General features: G+C 35.4%; 1 protein-coding gene across 5 annotated transcripts in view; it reads left to right on the plus strand.

The window, feature by feature from the left end:
* The window catches only part of MTMR9 (myotubularin related protein 9), a 64,136-nt gene that overhangs the window by 1,620 nt on the left and 46,412 nt on the right, over nucleotides 1-16,104 (plus strand). For 4 of the 5 annotated variants that reach the window (XR_010112908.1, XR_010112909.1, XM_014343670.5 and 1 more), the window contains exons 2-3: nucleotides 10,400-10,508; nucleotides 15,234-15,359. Coding sequence is in view for 3 of the 5 variants with exons in the window: in XM_014343670.5 (XP_014199156.1) it covers nucleotides 10,400-10,508; nucleotides 15,234-15,359 (235 nt within the window). In the remaining 2 variants the exon portion in view is untranslated. Of the gene's footprint in view, nucleotides 1-56; nucleotides 200-10,399; nucleotides 10,509-15,233; nucleotides 15,360-16,104 lie in introns of those variants that run through there. The other variant, XM_034965618.3, reaches the window with a different exon arrangement.

The raw sequence follows: 16,104 nt of genomic DNA on the forward strand, positions 1-16,104 counted from the left end.
GTGGGCGCCCCGGGAAATACTTCCTGGCGTTTTCGGCGCAGCCTGCCGCCCAGCTAGCCGGCAAGATGAGCCCTCTGTGGCCTAGAATCAGGATTTACCAAGCTGAAACCCGTCCAGATGGAGGACCCGGTTTCCATTAAACCTGGATGGAGTTCTCAGGGTTATCGTGTGGCTGGTACCATCCTGATGATCATTTCTGGTTCGTAACACCATTTGGGTGGATTTTCGGCATTGTCTTTATAAATTTATTCTTCTTGCCCCATCGTATTCCTTGAATCGGTATTGTCAATCACAGTTCATGAAGTTGTGATTGGATGTGATTTAGGTAAAGTCTTTACCATTTCTGAGGAAAACTAAACATTATAAAGTTATGAGTGTCTACATGCTACGGAACCATTTTTTTAATTTCTGAAAAATGTTCAGTGTATCATATTTCTTATTTCTTACCTTCTGGGTCATCAAAATTTAATTCTCACTAAGGGAGATTCTGATGTCTTCTCTTCATCTTTACTCAATTCTGCTTGCTGAAAGAACAGGGTTGGCTCTCAAGGAAAGGCATGGACCAATTAACCTCTTTTTTCTTTTTGTACTCCAGACTTTATCTTTCCAAGGCAGTGCCTCGAAGTCAAAAAGTTATACTTTCATCTGCATTCAAAATTCCCATCTCCTTAGTGGCTACTCGCTAGCCAGGAGAGGGCAAACTGATTATCCGTTTTACACAGAAGTATAAATGAATGACGACAACATTTTCTATTGCCTCACAGGATAATTTGGATATTAGGAAGATTCCTACAGAGGATATGCCTTAAAATAATAATCTCTTTCTTTCTTTCTTTCTTTTTTGAGACGAAATCTCACTGTATTGCCCAGGCTGGAGTGCAGTGGCCAGTCTCGGCTCACTGCAACCTCCACCTCCCAGGTTCTAGCGATTCTTCTGTCTCAGCCTCCCGAGTAGCTGGGATTACAGGTACGCGCCACCACACCCGGCTAATTTTTGTATTTTTTAGTAGAGATGGGGTTTCAACATATTGACCAGGCTGGTCTTGAACTCCTGACCTCGCAATCCTCCCGCCTAGGCCTCCCACAGTTCTGGGATTACAGGCGTGAGCCACTGCGCCTGGCCTAAAATAATAATTTCTAATGGTAGAATTGCAGGCAGTTTGGGTGAAGCCATGAGAGATTGATTGATTGATATGAGCAGGGGGCTCTTATTAGTCTCCTCAAGCCACCTTTTGCTGTATAAAGTCTTCAGTGGGCCCGGCACGGTGCCTCACGCCTGTAATCCCAGCACTTTGGGAGGCCAAGGTGAGCCGATCACCTGAGGTTAGGAGTTTGAGACCAGCCCGACCAACATGATGAAACCTCATCTCTACTAAAAATACAAAAAATTAACCGGGCATAGTAGCAGGTGCCTGTAATCCCAGCTACTCAGGAGGCTGAGGCAGAAGAATCACTTGAACCTTGGAGGCAGAGGTTGCAGTGAGCCGAGATCCGGCCACTGCACTCCTTCCTTTGCAACAAGAGCAAAACTCCATCTCAAAAAAAAAAAAAAAAAAAAAGTCTTCAGTGGTCTCTCATTGAAAATCTAAACCCCTCAGTCATTCATGGCATTCTGTGTCTCGGCCCTAGCCTACTTTCTCACTTTATTTCTTGCCATTTCTTTTAACGAGCCCTTCTTGCACTTGCTTTCATGAACGCTTTTTACCAGCCGGTCCTCACCATTTACTGGTGCTGGTATATGTCCTGTATTCTGTCATCTGTGTATTTTATTGACTTCTTCCTTCTGCTGGAATGCCTTGCCTCTCCCAAGTTTGTTTAACATTTGCCAAATGCCTTTATGTTCTGGACATTTTGTGAGGCATTTAAGACACCAAGATAAATAAAATATGTTACAGTTCTTGTCTTTCAGGAGTTCACAGGCAATGAGCCTGTTACCTGTCTATGAGTATTCAGTTTAACCATTTCGACCGCTACCTCCTTCACAGATTTTTCTGTTAATTCCACAACTGGAATTCATTTTTATCTCCTTCGAAACATCTAACTGTGGCTTGGGCATATAGACGCATAGGAAACAAAAGAAGGATTGACCGCTGAATGGTCAGATGCCGTTGAATACAAATGAGTAGTTTCTCCATGACCATCAACTACCTTTCCTTTCTTATTTACCTTTTATGGTGGTTACTTTGCGCTCATTTGTTTCCTCCTTTTTACCTTGCATTTACAAGGTGCTGGGCTTTGTAGTACATGAAGAAGAAGCAGATGAGCCATGGACCTTTGAATCTGTTAGGAGAGAATGACGAACTGTACACACATTTATCCTTTTCCTGGGAAGCAGCGTGGTGTAGTGGAAAGAGCATAGGGGAGGCATCAGATCAGAGTTTGTTAAATTGCTGCTTTCAAGAAATCTTTACATCCACCTGTTTTCCACGTGCATTGTCTGAGCTGTGTGCCTGCAGTGGTGACTAAGACAAGATGTTTAGGTACTGGCCAGGGAGATGGACAATCAAGCAAGTCCAGAAATAAATATATATATTTATTAGATATATTTATATTTATTATGTTTATTAAATATAATATATATTATATAATACATATTATATAATATGTATTTTATATAATATATATTATATAATACATATGCGTATTATGTATAATATATGTATTATATAATATATAATATATGTATTATATATAATATATAATACATGTATATTATATAATATTATATATAATATATAATACATGTATATTATATAATATAATATATATAATATATAATACATGTATTATATATTATATATGTATTATATATAATATATATGTATTATAAATAATATATATGTATTATATATAATATATATGTATTATATATAATATATGTATTATATATAATATATGTATTATATATAATATATATGTATTATATATTATATATGTATTATATATTATATATGTATTATATATAATATATGTATTATATATTATATATGTATTATATATTATATATGTATTATATATTATATATGTATTATATATTATATGTATTATATATAATATATATGTATTATATATAATATATATGTATGATATATAATATATATGTATATTATATATGTATGATATATAATATGTTATATAATATGTATTATATACTATATATTATATTTCACCTATATAATATATATTATATTTCACCTATTACATATAATTATTCACCTAATATATATAATTATTCACCTAATTATATTAAATAATTATTCACCTAAATATTCACCTATTCACCTAATAATACATATTATTATATATAATATATTAGTAATTATAATATATTATATAATAATAATTATATAATAATTATATATATTATAATATAGTAGAATATGATATATAATATATTATATATTGTACAATATAATATATAATATTACATAATATGTAATATATATTACATAATATATAATATATTGTATAATATATAATATATTATATATTACATATTATATAATATATTATATATTACATAATTACATAATTACATAATATATATTATATATTATATATCATATAATTTATATATAATGATGTCAGGTAATAAGTGCCAGGAAGGAAAATAACGGAAGATGAGAGGATAAAGAGCACTGGGAGGCAGTTTCCTTAGAAAGGATTTCAGAGAAGGCAGGTGACATCTGACTAGAGACTGGAATGAAATGAGGAAGCTAGAAATGTGAGTATCTGGGGGAAGAGCATTCCAGCCAGAGGGAACAGCGAATACAAAGACTTGAGACGGGGAACATGCTTGGCATGTGCAGAGAAGAGCAAAGAGGCCAGTGTGGCTGCAGGGCAGGGAACAGAGGGTACAGGAAGTTGATGGTAGAGACTGGCTGGAGGGATAAGCAGTGGTCAGACCGTGGAGGGCCTGCAGGCCACTGTAATGGTTTTCATGGGAGCCCTTGGAGAGGTGAAAGCTAGGAAGCAGCAGCTGATAGATGTTTCAGAAGACAATTCTGGCTGCTGGCAGAAAATAAACTGTACAGGGGCAAGACTGGAAGCAGCAGGCCCAGCTTGGAGAGTAGAGTAGTTCACATAAAAGATGATGGTAGGCCGGGCACGGTGGCTCACGCCTGTAATCCCAGCACTTTGGGAGGCCGAGGCGGGCAGATCACCTGAGGTCAGGAGTTCGACACAGCCTGGCCAGTATGGTGAAACCTCATCTCTACTGAAAATACAAAAAATAGCTGGGTTTGGTGGTGCATGTCTCTGATCCCAGCTACTCAGGAGGCTGAGGCAGGAGAGTCACTTCACCCTGGGAGGCTGAGGTTGCAGTAAACTGAGATTGCACCACTGAACTCCACCCTGGGGTGACAGAGTGAGACTCTGTCTCAAAACAAACAAACAAACAAACAAAAAACAGTAGTGTAGTCACAAGGAATCTGATTTGGGATGTGTTTTTGAAAGTGGAGCTGCCTTGCCTTGCTGGTGAATTGTAAATTAGGTGAGAAAGTCATTAAGGGTAACTCCTTCAGTTCTGCCTCTTACTAGACAAGTGCCTTTGGGCAAACTACTTAACCTCGTAGAAACTTAAGTTTAAATAATGCTTTACAAGTCTGTGCAATACTTTCATATATATCGCTTACATCATTTTATTTGATCCTTTCAACATGCAAGCTTGTATACAAGTTTTACAGTTATACCTGGTTTTTTTTTAATGGACCTCAGAAAATTGAGTTACTAGTACTCAGTTGATGATTCATCATTTTCATGATGGATTCCTTAAAAGGTTTCCTCTGTTGTTGATTTTCTTCGTCCCTAATCTTCACTCCCATTTCCTGCCTCATCCACAATCCGTGTAGGCAACCACGTTAGTTGTTGCTATAAAATAGGTAGCACTATTGTGTATGGGTGTGCGCACACATGCATGTGTGAGTTTAATTTGCCTAACTGGGATTATGTTGTAGATCTTGTTCTGCTTCTTAATATGGTGACACAATACTGTTTCAAGATCTCTTCATATTGCTGTGTGTACAACCATTTCACTGCTTCTGACAGCATAGGATTCCAAAGTATCTAAAAGAGCTTCCTTAACGGACCTTTTAGGTAACTTCCAACTCCCTGCTATCACAAGCAACTCTGGTAAACATAGTCGTTCATGTCCCTTTATATAGTCTTGTGCCATAATTGCTCTGAGACTGCCCCTAGGATTGGATGGAGCCATAAAGTAGGTGCGTATCTCATTTCACAAACTAACTGCTTTCCAGGATGACAATTGCACATTGCCTTCCCATGATGGTGCAGGAGAGGGTACCTCGTCTCCACTTTCTTACCAACATATGGTATTGTCTTTCTAATTTTTCCAGTCTGAAGATTGTGAAATAGTTATTGCTTTGTTTTAATTTGAATTTCATTAATTATTAGTGAGTTTAATTATCTTTGTATAAGCTTGTGAGCAATATACTTAAAATTTTTTTTTCCTTTTTGTGAATTGCCTAATTTCTGTGGTCTACTTTTAAACATTTGGGTTTATTGTCCTTCTCATGTTGATTTGCATGGGTACCTTGTATACTCTGTGGGTATTCATTCTCCATTTAGGCATTACGAATGTTTTCTAGTGTGTCACCCATCTGTTGTTTTTTTCTGTGGTGCCCTTTGTTGAACAGAAATCTTTACTTTTAATGCAGAACTTGGCAATGTTTTGCTTTATGGTGTGTGGCTTGTCTTAAGAACTCCTTCCCTGTCCCTAAATCACCAGGATGTTCTCCTACATTTTCTTCCATAATAGCTTCATAGTTTTACTGTTCATTTTTAGGTCTTTAATTTGGATTCTATCTTTGTTTCAAGTGTGATAAGAACCTATTTTTCTCCATAGAGCAAGCCAGTTTTCTTAATCCCATCACGTGACAACCCAACCTTGGCTGGTTTATGTCAAGTTATCCTATATATACGGGTCTATTTCTGAGCTCTCTGTCATAATCCGTTGGTTCATTAATCTGCTCTTTTGTCATCATCATATTCTCTTTCCTTCTGTGGCTTTATGATGTGTCCAAAAATCGGATAGTGTTAGTTGCCCCGCTTTCGTTTTTTTTTTTTTTTAAAGTTGACAACTATGTTTCGACCTTTATGTTTCCATGCAATTTTGGAAAACTTGCTATATTCATGGGATTTTTAAAAGTCTTTAATAATAATTGAAGACTCACAGGCAGTTGCAAAAATTGCACATAGAGGTTTTAGAATCGTCCACTCACCTTCCCCTAATGTTGACCTGTTTTATAACTGTAGTGTAATCAAAATGAGGACAAAATTACGACATTGACACTGGTGCAGTACTATTAACTAGACCACAGACTTTATACAATTTTCATAGGATTTTAAAAAAATGAATTGTTTTGGATTTATAGATTAATTGGAGTCAAATTGACATCTTGACATCCATGAACAATGTTACATTGTTTATTCAGATCTTCCTTTAAGTCCCTTAGTGGAACTTTAAGATGGTGTAAATGCTAGGTGCTGTACTAGGAGCTGAGGATATAGAAATTAATCAAACATGGCTTCTACCCGAAAAAACTAAGAACCATTATAAGAAGTAAACATATAAACTAGAAAGTTTAACAAAGTATTTTAAATGCTATGATAGGGATGTATACACGGCATGGATGGGACAATAAGGACGAAATGATAAAATAGAACTGAATCTGACAATTGATGTGAATCATAGGAATTTTGTGGAGCTCTTATGTTTTTAAAACATATTTTTCTTGGCCCACTGTTCTATAAGTAACTGACTAGAAACATTGAATAAATGAATGGAGAATACCTTAATAGTTTATTGCATATTTATTCTGACATAAAGTAACAATTATTTTTAACTCCTCTAGTCATTCATTATACTTTATAGCAGCTAAATAAAACCTGCCAGACTAACAAAACAAAATTCACCTTACAAAATGAGTTAGTATGTTAAGCATAGATGATATGGAAATTTACAAGAGAATAACCGTATGTCTTGTACATTTTTTTTTGTTTTTTTACTGACAGTTTGGTTGCTGTGTGTCTTTCACTTCTAGCTGAAGCAGAATGACAGTGATTTTTAAAACAGTTTTATTGAGGTACAGTCGACGTATCACACACTGTATATATTTGAAGTGTAAACTTTGATGTGTGTTGATATATGTACACACCCTGAAACTGTCACCAGAAGTTCAAGATAATGAATTTATCACCCCCATAAGTTTTCTGTTGCCCTTTCGTAATCCCTTCCTTCTTTTCTTTTCCAAGTAGTCACAGATGAGTTTGCATTATCTAGAAATTTATGTCAGTACATCATAAATCACGCAGTACTCTCTTTTGAGATTTGTCCATGTTGTATACATCAATAGTTCATTCTTTTTATTGCTGAGTACTAAGTGTCCATTGTGCAGTATTCCTTAGTTAATTTATTCACCTGGTGATGGAAATGTGGGTTTCCAATTTGAGGCTATTAAATAAAGTTGTTATTAATATTCTTATGCAAGTCTTTGAATGAACATGTGGTTTCTTTTCTCTTGGGTGGCAAGCCATTTACTTGCCAGTGGAATGGCTGGATCAGATGTAGGTATGTATTTTACTTTTTAAGAAGCTGCCCCAACTGTTTTCCAAAGTGCTTGTACCTACAGTTCTACATTCCTATGAGCAGTGTGTGAGAGTTCTAGTTCCTCCACATTCTTGTCAGCATTTGCTATGGTCTGTCTTTTAAATTTTGGCAATTCCAATAGATGTTAAGTGGTATCTTATTGTGGCTTAAATTTGCATTTCCCTTATAACTAGTGGTGTAGGGCATCTTTTCATATGCTTATTTGCCATCCATATGTCTTTTTTTTGCTAAGTGACCATCCATATATTTTTCCCATTTGTAATGGATTATTTGCTTTCTTACTGAGTTTTGAGAGTGTATGTTTGTATATTCATACACAGTCATGTGATTTATTATATATATGATGGTAGTCCCATAAGATTATAGTGGACCTGAAAAGTTTCTCTTGCCCAGTGATGTTGTGTTTGTGGTGATGCCAGTATAAACAACAAACCTGGGCTGCCAGTTACACAACAATATAGCACATACAATTGCATACATCACATAATATTTATAAACGATCATAAACAACTTTGTTACTGGTTTATGTATTTACTATAGTATACTTGTTATTGTTATTTTAGAGTATACTGCTTTTACTTCTAAAAAGAATGTTAACTGTAAAACAGCCTCAGGCAAGTCCTTCAAGAATTATCCAGAAGAAGGCATTACCATCACAGGAAATGACAGGTTCATGTATGTTATTAATATTTCCCCTGAAGACCTTCCAGTGGGGCAAGATGTGGAGATGGAAGACAGTGACATTGATGATCCCAACCCTGTGTAGGCCTAGGCTAATGTGTGTGTTTGTGTCTTAGATTTTTAACAAGAAAATTTACCAAAAAAAATTTTTTAATCAGAAAAAGCTTATAGAATGAGGATATAAAGAAGGAAAATATTTTTGTACAGCTGTATGGTGTGTTTGTATTTTCAGCTTAGTGTTATTACAAAAGAGGCAAAACGTTAGAGATTAAAAAGTTTATAAAGTAAAAAAGTTACAGTAAGGTAAGGTTAATTTATTGTTGAAGAAAGAAACATTTTAACAATAAATTTAGTGTAGCCTGTTGATGAAGTCCTCAACAGCCTACAGGAATGCCCCGTAGCTTACCTTTTCATGTTCTTTAACCCTGTGTTTCAAAGAGCAGACGTTTTACATTTTGAACATGTCCAATTTGTCAGTTTGTTCTTTTATAGATTGGGATTTTAGTGTCTTATCTAAGAAACCATTGCCTCACCTAAGGTCACAAATATTTTGTCTCATGTTTTCTTCTAGCAGTTTTATAGCTTTAGGTTTTACATTTAGGTAAAAGGTCCCATTTTGAGTTAGTTTTTGTATATGGTTCATGATTATAGATTCAAATTCTTAAAAAAAAAAAAGCTATCCAGTTGTGCCAGCACCATTTGTTGAAAAGACTGACCTGTCTTCAATTGAATTGTCTTTGTATCTTTGTTCATGTGTAAGTGGATCTATTTCTGGACTCTTTTTTTCTGTTCAGTTGATGTGTTTATCATCATGTCATTTTCACACTGTCTTAATTACTGTAGCTTTATAGTAAGCCTTGAAATTGTGTAGTGTTAGTCATACCACTGTGTTCTTATTCAAAGTTGTTTTGGCTATTTGAAGATATTTGCATTTCCACATGAATTTTAGAATCACCTTTTCAGTTTCTACATAAAAGTCTGCTGTGATTTTGTTTGGAATTATGTTGTATCACTGGATGAATATGGGGAATAATTGACAATAAAAAGAAAATTCTGGGTACATTTACACAATCGTCATCTGCAAATAAAGGTAGTTTTACTTCTTCTTTTTTAATCCTTTTTTATTCTTTTTACCTTACTGCACTAGTTATAACCTTGAGTGCAGTGTTGACTAGAAGTGGTGACAGTGAACATCTTTGTGTTATTCATGATTTTAGAGAGAAATAATTCTATCCTTCACCATTAAGTGTGCTATTAGATTTAGGGGTTTTTTTGTGGGGTTTTTTGTAAATGCCCTTATCAGGTTGAGAAAGTTCCCTTCTGTTTCAAATTTCCTGAGAAATTTTTGGTTTTTCATGTTTTTAAATCAGAAATGGATGTTAGATTTTGTCAAATACTTTCACTTTTTTTTTTTTTGAGACAGAGTCTCAACTCTGTCACCCAGGCTGGAGTGCAGTGGCTCAGACTTGGCTCACTGCAACCTCTGCCTCCCAGGTTCAAGCGATTCTCTTGCCTCAGCCTCCTGAGTAGCTGCATGCTACCACACCCAGCTAATTTTTTGTCTTTTTAGCAGAGACAGAATTTCACTGTGTTAGCCAGGATGGTCTTGATCTCCTGACCTCGTGATCCACCCGCTGTGGCTTCCTGAAGTGCTGGGATTACAGACGTGAGCCACGGCACCCGGCCCTTTTGCTTTTTATAAATTGATATATAATATGTATCACTTGGAAGTAAGGGAAATCTGAAGTGAACTATTTTCCTATGCTCCAGAAATATCTCTCTACAAACACTTAACACATTAGTTACAGATCTTTTTCCTATTCTTTGAAATAAGGCCCCAAATAATCTCCTTCAGAACAGTTAGCTTAATGTGAATTACTTTATATATTTGAAATTAAAAAAAGACATATATTGTAAGTAATGTATGGCTCACATTTTAATGATGCAGCCTTGCTTCTTCCTTAATTAGACTGAGGAGAAAAAAGTTAATATAGATGGTAACTACAACTATATTCTCTTTTCAAAGAAATAATAATATATTTAAAGTTAGTAATATATGTGTTCCTAAACATGATTTGCAATTTCTTACAGATTTGTGGGATCACTGGGTACCATCATCATAAAATGTAAAGATTTTCGAATTATTCAGTTGGATATTCCTGGAATGGAGGAATGCTTGAATATAGCCAGTTCCATTGAGGTAAGTATTTTGGAAGCAAAATCTAATGAAACATAATTTTATATTATGACTCAGTGTAGCTCTTCCATTTCTTCATTAGATAATTTAGTCATGTTCTCTGACTCAAATACTGAAGACTGATAGGAAAAGCCTCACCCTGGTTCATTGTCATATGAGTGTAATGGAACTTTCTTGACTTCCAGCAGTGTCTGGTGTTACTCACGTTATATGAGTAGCTCAATTCCATGAGTTGCTTGGAATTCCATTTCCGATGGCTTTGTGGAATTTCTATGAGTTCATATTGGTTAAATAACAGATACTGTTTCACTTGAGTGTATATGAGTTCTTATCTGGGGAAACCATTAGAAGATTTAGTAAAGAGGTTCTTGGGAGAAATTTTAAAGTTTTGCTTGATATTTTATGTTCACTATACAAATCTCTGTGCTAAAGACTGTAAACTTCTTTTTCTTTCCTTTACTTGAGGTTTGTTCAAGTAAAATCTTATATGGAATTGTAAACCAATAAAATAGATACAGTTAGAATTGCTTTTAGTCACATTACAGTGAGTAGGTAGGGACTGGGGGGTCCTAGAAGCCCTCATTGACTTGACTGTTCCCATCTGCCCTCTACAGAGTTCCTTAGAGACACTGCAAACCACTGGTGAGTTAACCAGTGCACTGTTCACTTCTTTACCAGGTTAGCAGCTAGAAGTGAAATTGTTTCTTCTTGAATATACTAGTATATCTTTTGTAATAAATACAGTTCTAAAAATTTGAATAGAAATATTAATAAATTACAATATTATTGTACCATATTATTACATATATATATACACATTATTACATGTATTAGTATATTATTGAATGATAGCACAGTTTGATTCTTGATTTTACCACATGCTAGCTTGTGACCATTGGTAAAGTACTTAACATCTCTCTGATTTGTTTTCTACTTTTTATAAAACAAGGATAATAGTACCTATCTTTTAGGGCTGTTGTAAGAATTTTATTAGTTGATGTGTGTAGAATGGTTAGTATAATACTTGGTAAATAGCAGCTACCATTTGCGGGTCCTCTGTCATTACTTACTATAATTTTATGGTGATGCTTTTTTAAAAAAATTGTGGTTAGAAAACACTTAACCGTTTTTAAGTGTACAGTTTAGTAGGGTATAAAACTTTATTCACATTGTTGTGCAGCAGATCTCCAGGACTTTTTCATCTTGCAAAATCAAAACTCTTTGTTAAACAACACCCCATTTTCCCCTCTCTCCAGCTCCTGAGAACCCCCATTCTACTTTCTGTTTCTCTGAATTTGACTACTTTAGGTATCTCATATAAGTAGAATCATAGTACATAGTATTTGTCTTTTTGTGACTGGTTTTTTTCACTTAGCGTAATATCCTCACAGTTCATCTGTGTTGTAAATTCTGACTTTTTAAGGCTGAGTAATATTCCATTGTTATGGATGTATGTGGTGAGACTTTTAAAAAGTTATTTCTTTTCTAAAGCAAGTAACTGTCACCAGTGATTATAGTTTTTTGTTTGTTTTTAGTAATCTGAATTTTCACGTATCAGTTAGCTTAAGACAGGGTGTGTTTGCTTTATATTTATATAAATAATATTGAATATTGGTTCAGATTACAAATAATAGAAATTTTACTTGGTTAGTTTAAATGGAAGAGCTCACACTGTTTTCTTTCCATTCTAACCAACTATTTTGATGTACACTGAAATTTTAAATTGCCTTATTTTAAATTATTGCCACTAAATTATATCAATTAATCTTAGGTTTATAGTACTTTCTAGACTACTATAGGAACATTGATTTTTTCTTTCCATGTTTGTGTAACTAATCTGGACTTTGTGTCCCAAAAATGCTATCAGCTTAGCTATTAAAAATGGGTAGAAAGTCTTAAAAATCTAGAAGTAGGATTTTAGTGATTTTTAAAACAGTAATAGAGAAATAGAGGAAAAACTGTTATAGTGCTAAGTAAATGGTACATAACACATTTCTTCCTGCCTTTGTTGAATTTTACTTAAGGAAATGAGAAGATGAACTGAACTGTTTGTCTTACACATCTGTCATTTGGAAGTAATGCATGATGTTGATTTGATGTAATTTGTTAAGTTGAATGAGAATGCATGTAGTTTATAGACTGTTAAATTGCAATAATGTCCCACTATGTGGGCATTTGGGCAGAGGAACATTACCCACTTCCATTGAGCATGTATGTGTTTGTGGGTTTTGTGGTTTTTTTTTTTCAGTTAGGAGATTGGATTTTCACTGACCAGTCTTCGTTTTTCTTATTCCTTTGTGACAATTGATCTGTAAGATGACTGGATGGTTGGTATCAGAGATGCTGCCTGTGGTGAGGCACAGTGGTGAAGAAAAAGGGGAAGTGTGCTACCCACTTGCTGACGCTGATCAGTTGTTTAAGTAGCTGTATATATTTTAAAACTCTTTAGAAACTGACTCATTATATAGAAGCCCTTAGGACTGAAAAGAAGCCATAAATTATGAGCTCATTTGACCTCAGAAAATGAATGCTCCGTAAAATGTTCTTACAGCATAGTGATTAACATAGTGAACCTGTCCTCTATCCTTTTCCTGGTACACAATCCCTCCTGCTAGCCCTCCACCCTTCCCCGAATACATCTGGACACGATTTGTGAGTAGTAATTGAATTTTTCATATAGCATAGCTGAGCTGTCCTTTGTAATTAGGAGTCCATATACTCAAATATATTCTGCTGCCAAACGTAGAATCCCATTGGAAGAATAGCTGGCAAGTGCTCAGTTATCTAAATTGTAGCAATAAGTTGGTGAAGCTTTTTTTCAGTGTTTCACCTGCCTTTGGAATTGAAATGTTTTCAGTTCTCTCAGCATTAATGTGTTTAAAGGAAAAGACCTCTTTCTAGTGACATAAGATCTCAAGATGAAATATGAGTGTTTATTGCCTGTGAGAGTGGTTGCTGACTTGCATTTAAAATAATGGTGGTTCTGATTGATGGCAGCCCTGAGTTAGGTCAGACATGGATGCTGGCTGTTCTGCTTCTGTTTGGTGTGATTGGCAGCCAAAGACAGTATAGATGTAGGAAAAAAAAAAAAAAAATATATATATATATTTATATGGATAATGGATTATACAGCCATGCTTCTCTATATTTTGTTTTATGAGGTAGGAGAGAAGGTTTCATGATTTATAGATGGATAGAAAAATAACTCTGGATGGAGATGTTTTTGCTAAACTGCTGAGCTATATGTCCGGTCTACTATTGAGTAGTCAGGGGCCTATCCTTTTGCATGCCTGATCTTCCTCTGACCTGGAGGGAGATAACTGCATTCTGAGCATTGCTGTTGGGCCTCCTCCTCCTGTCCAGGTGAATGTCTCCATCATTCCTGCAGTTTGAATTATGCTAATTGATATGGTATCCTTTCCCCGCTGCCCCCCCCCCAACCTCCAGTCATAGAAATACTTTTTTCCATAATCCCCCTGTGAGAAGGATGAATCTGCCGGGTGATAGAGACTGTCCTTCTGTCTGTTCCTCCCATCTACTCAGGTTTTCCTATGTGTGTTTTCCAGGATTCAAGTGCTCCAGGTAAATATAGGCCCATTTGGGGCTGATAGAGTTATTGCCCCCATTTGAGAATGGATCCCTGCAGCATGAAAATATGATGATACATGACCAAATGGCATATACCAGTCTAGGAAGAGAGGAAATGAACATTGATAGAATTTCTACATATGTAGAGAATGTCATAGCTGAAATTGGCCAGGTGCGGTGGCTCACACCTGTAATCCCAATACTTTGAGAGGCTGAGGCAAGCAGATCACCTGAGGTCAGGAGTTCAAGACTGGCCTGGCCAACATGGTGAAACCCCATCTCTACTAAAAATACAAAAAAATTAGCTGGGTGTGGTGGCAGGCACCTGTAATCCCAGCTACTCAGGAGGCTGAGGAAGGAGAATCACTTGAACCCGGGAGGCGGAGGCTGCAGTGAGCCGAGATCGCGCCATTCTAGCCTGGGTGACAAGAGCAAAACTCTGTCTCAGAATAAAAGCGGGAATTACTTTAGATTTTATTATTTGCCAGACACTCTTCTAAGCCTATTACACACATTATCTCTCTTAATGCTTCAACAACACTATGAAGTAGGTATGTTGTTTCCCCCATTTTACAGTTGAGGAAACTGAGGCATAGAGTGGTTACATGACTTTCCTACTGCACTGCTGGGATTTGGAATTTCAGTCCGGCATTCTGGTTCCCATCTGACTGTAGACCTCTAGGCTGTATCATCCTTTTTTACAGTTACTAACCCACCCTGATTTCAAATAATTTACATAAGTTTATTTAGGTAATAACTGGATTGTGAGCCAAGACCTTACTGACTAGCCAAAAACTGATCCCCGGAAATACTTAGACCTTTTTATTAAGCTTTATTGATGTCAAGAGGTGTTATTTGATTTTTCTTCTAGAATTGGTATGCACATTTTTTTGTTCTTTTTTTCATCCCATCAACACTTTCGAGTGTGTGTTATGTGTCAGATGCCTTGGTAGATACTAGAAGCAAAGAAATCAGCTTCCATAAGACTGTAATTGTATCTGGTGATAAACACAATGTTAGAGAAACATACTGGGTGCCCATCATTACTAGACCATGTTTGCTTAATACTAATTTGGCAGTTAGAATATGTTTCCAGTTGTGGATGTTTCTTTTTTGTCTTTCTTTTCTTTTTGCCCCCAGGCATTGTCTACTCTGGACTCCATCACTCTGATGTACCCTTTCTTTTACCGTCCTATGTTTGAAGTGATAGAAGATGGCTGGCATTCCTTCCTTCCTGAGCAAGAATTTGAACTCTATTCCTCAGCTGTGAGTTAACTTTTGAGAACTGTGGATTATGAGAAGTAACCCAATACCTTATTTGACTTGTGAAAATGATCACTTCTTTTGAAGAGTAATAAGGTGAAGTTGACTTATCTATTCCTAATCTTAATATATTTAAAAGGATTGAAGCCATGCAGAGTATGATCTCTGATCACAAAGGAATTAGATTAATAATCAGTAATACTAAGATATGTAGGAATACCCCCAAGTGTTTCTAAATTAAACAGAACGCTTGTAAATAATCTGCATGTCAAAGAAATTAGAAAACATTTTGAAGTGAGTGATAATGGTAACGTAACATATTGAAATTTGTGGAATACAGACAGCTAAGGCAGTGTTTAGAGATAAACTTACAGCTTTAAATTTTTTACTAGAAAGGAAAGTCTAAAATTATTGACCTAAGCACCAATTTAAGAAGCTAGAAAAAAAAAGCAAAGTAACTAGAAAGAAAAAATAATAAAAATAAGAGCAGAAAGCAATAAAATAACTAGAATAAGTAAGTTTAGCAAAGTTGGTTCATATAAGATCGGTATACAAAAACGAATTGAATTGGCAACAAGCGATCTGACAATGAATAAAATATTTACGAATAAATTTAACAAAAGAAATTCACGGTCTATACACTGAAAGACATAAAACATTGTTGGAAGAAGTTGCAAGAGATCTAAATAAAAGGAGAGATATACTGTGTACATCAATTGGAAGACAATATGGTTAAGGTTAGTGGTTG

The sequence above is a fragment of the Pan paniscus genome, chromosome 7 (assembly GCF_029289425.2).
Source record: "Pan paniscus chromosome 7, NHGRI_mPanPan1-v2.0_pri, whole genome shotgun sequence".
Classification (NCBI taxonomy): domain Eukaryota; kingdom Metazoa; phylum Chordata; class Mammalia; order Primates; family Hominidae; genus Pan; species Pan paniscus.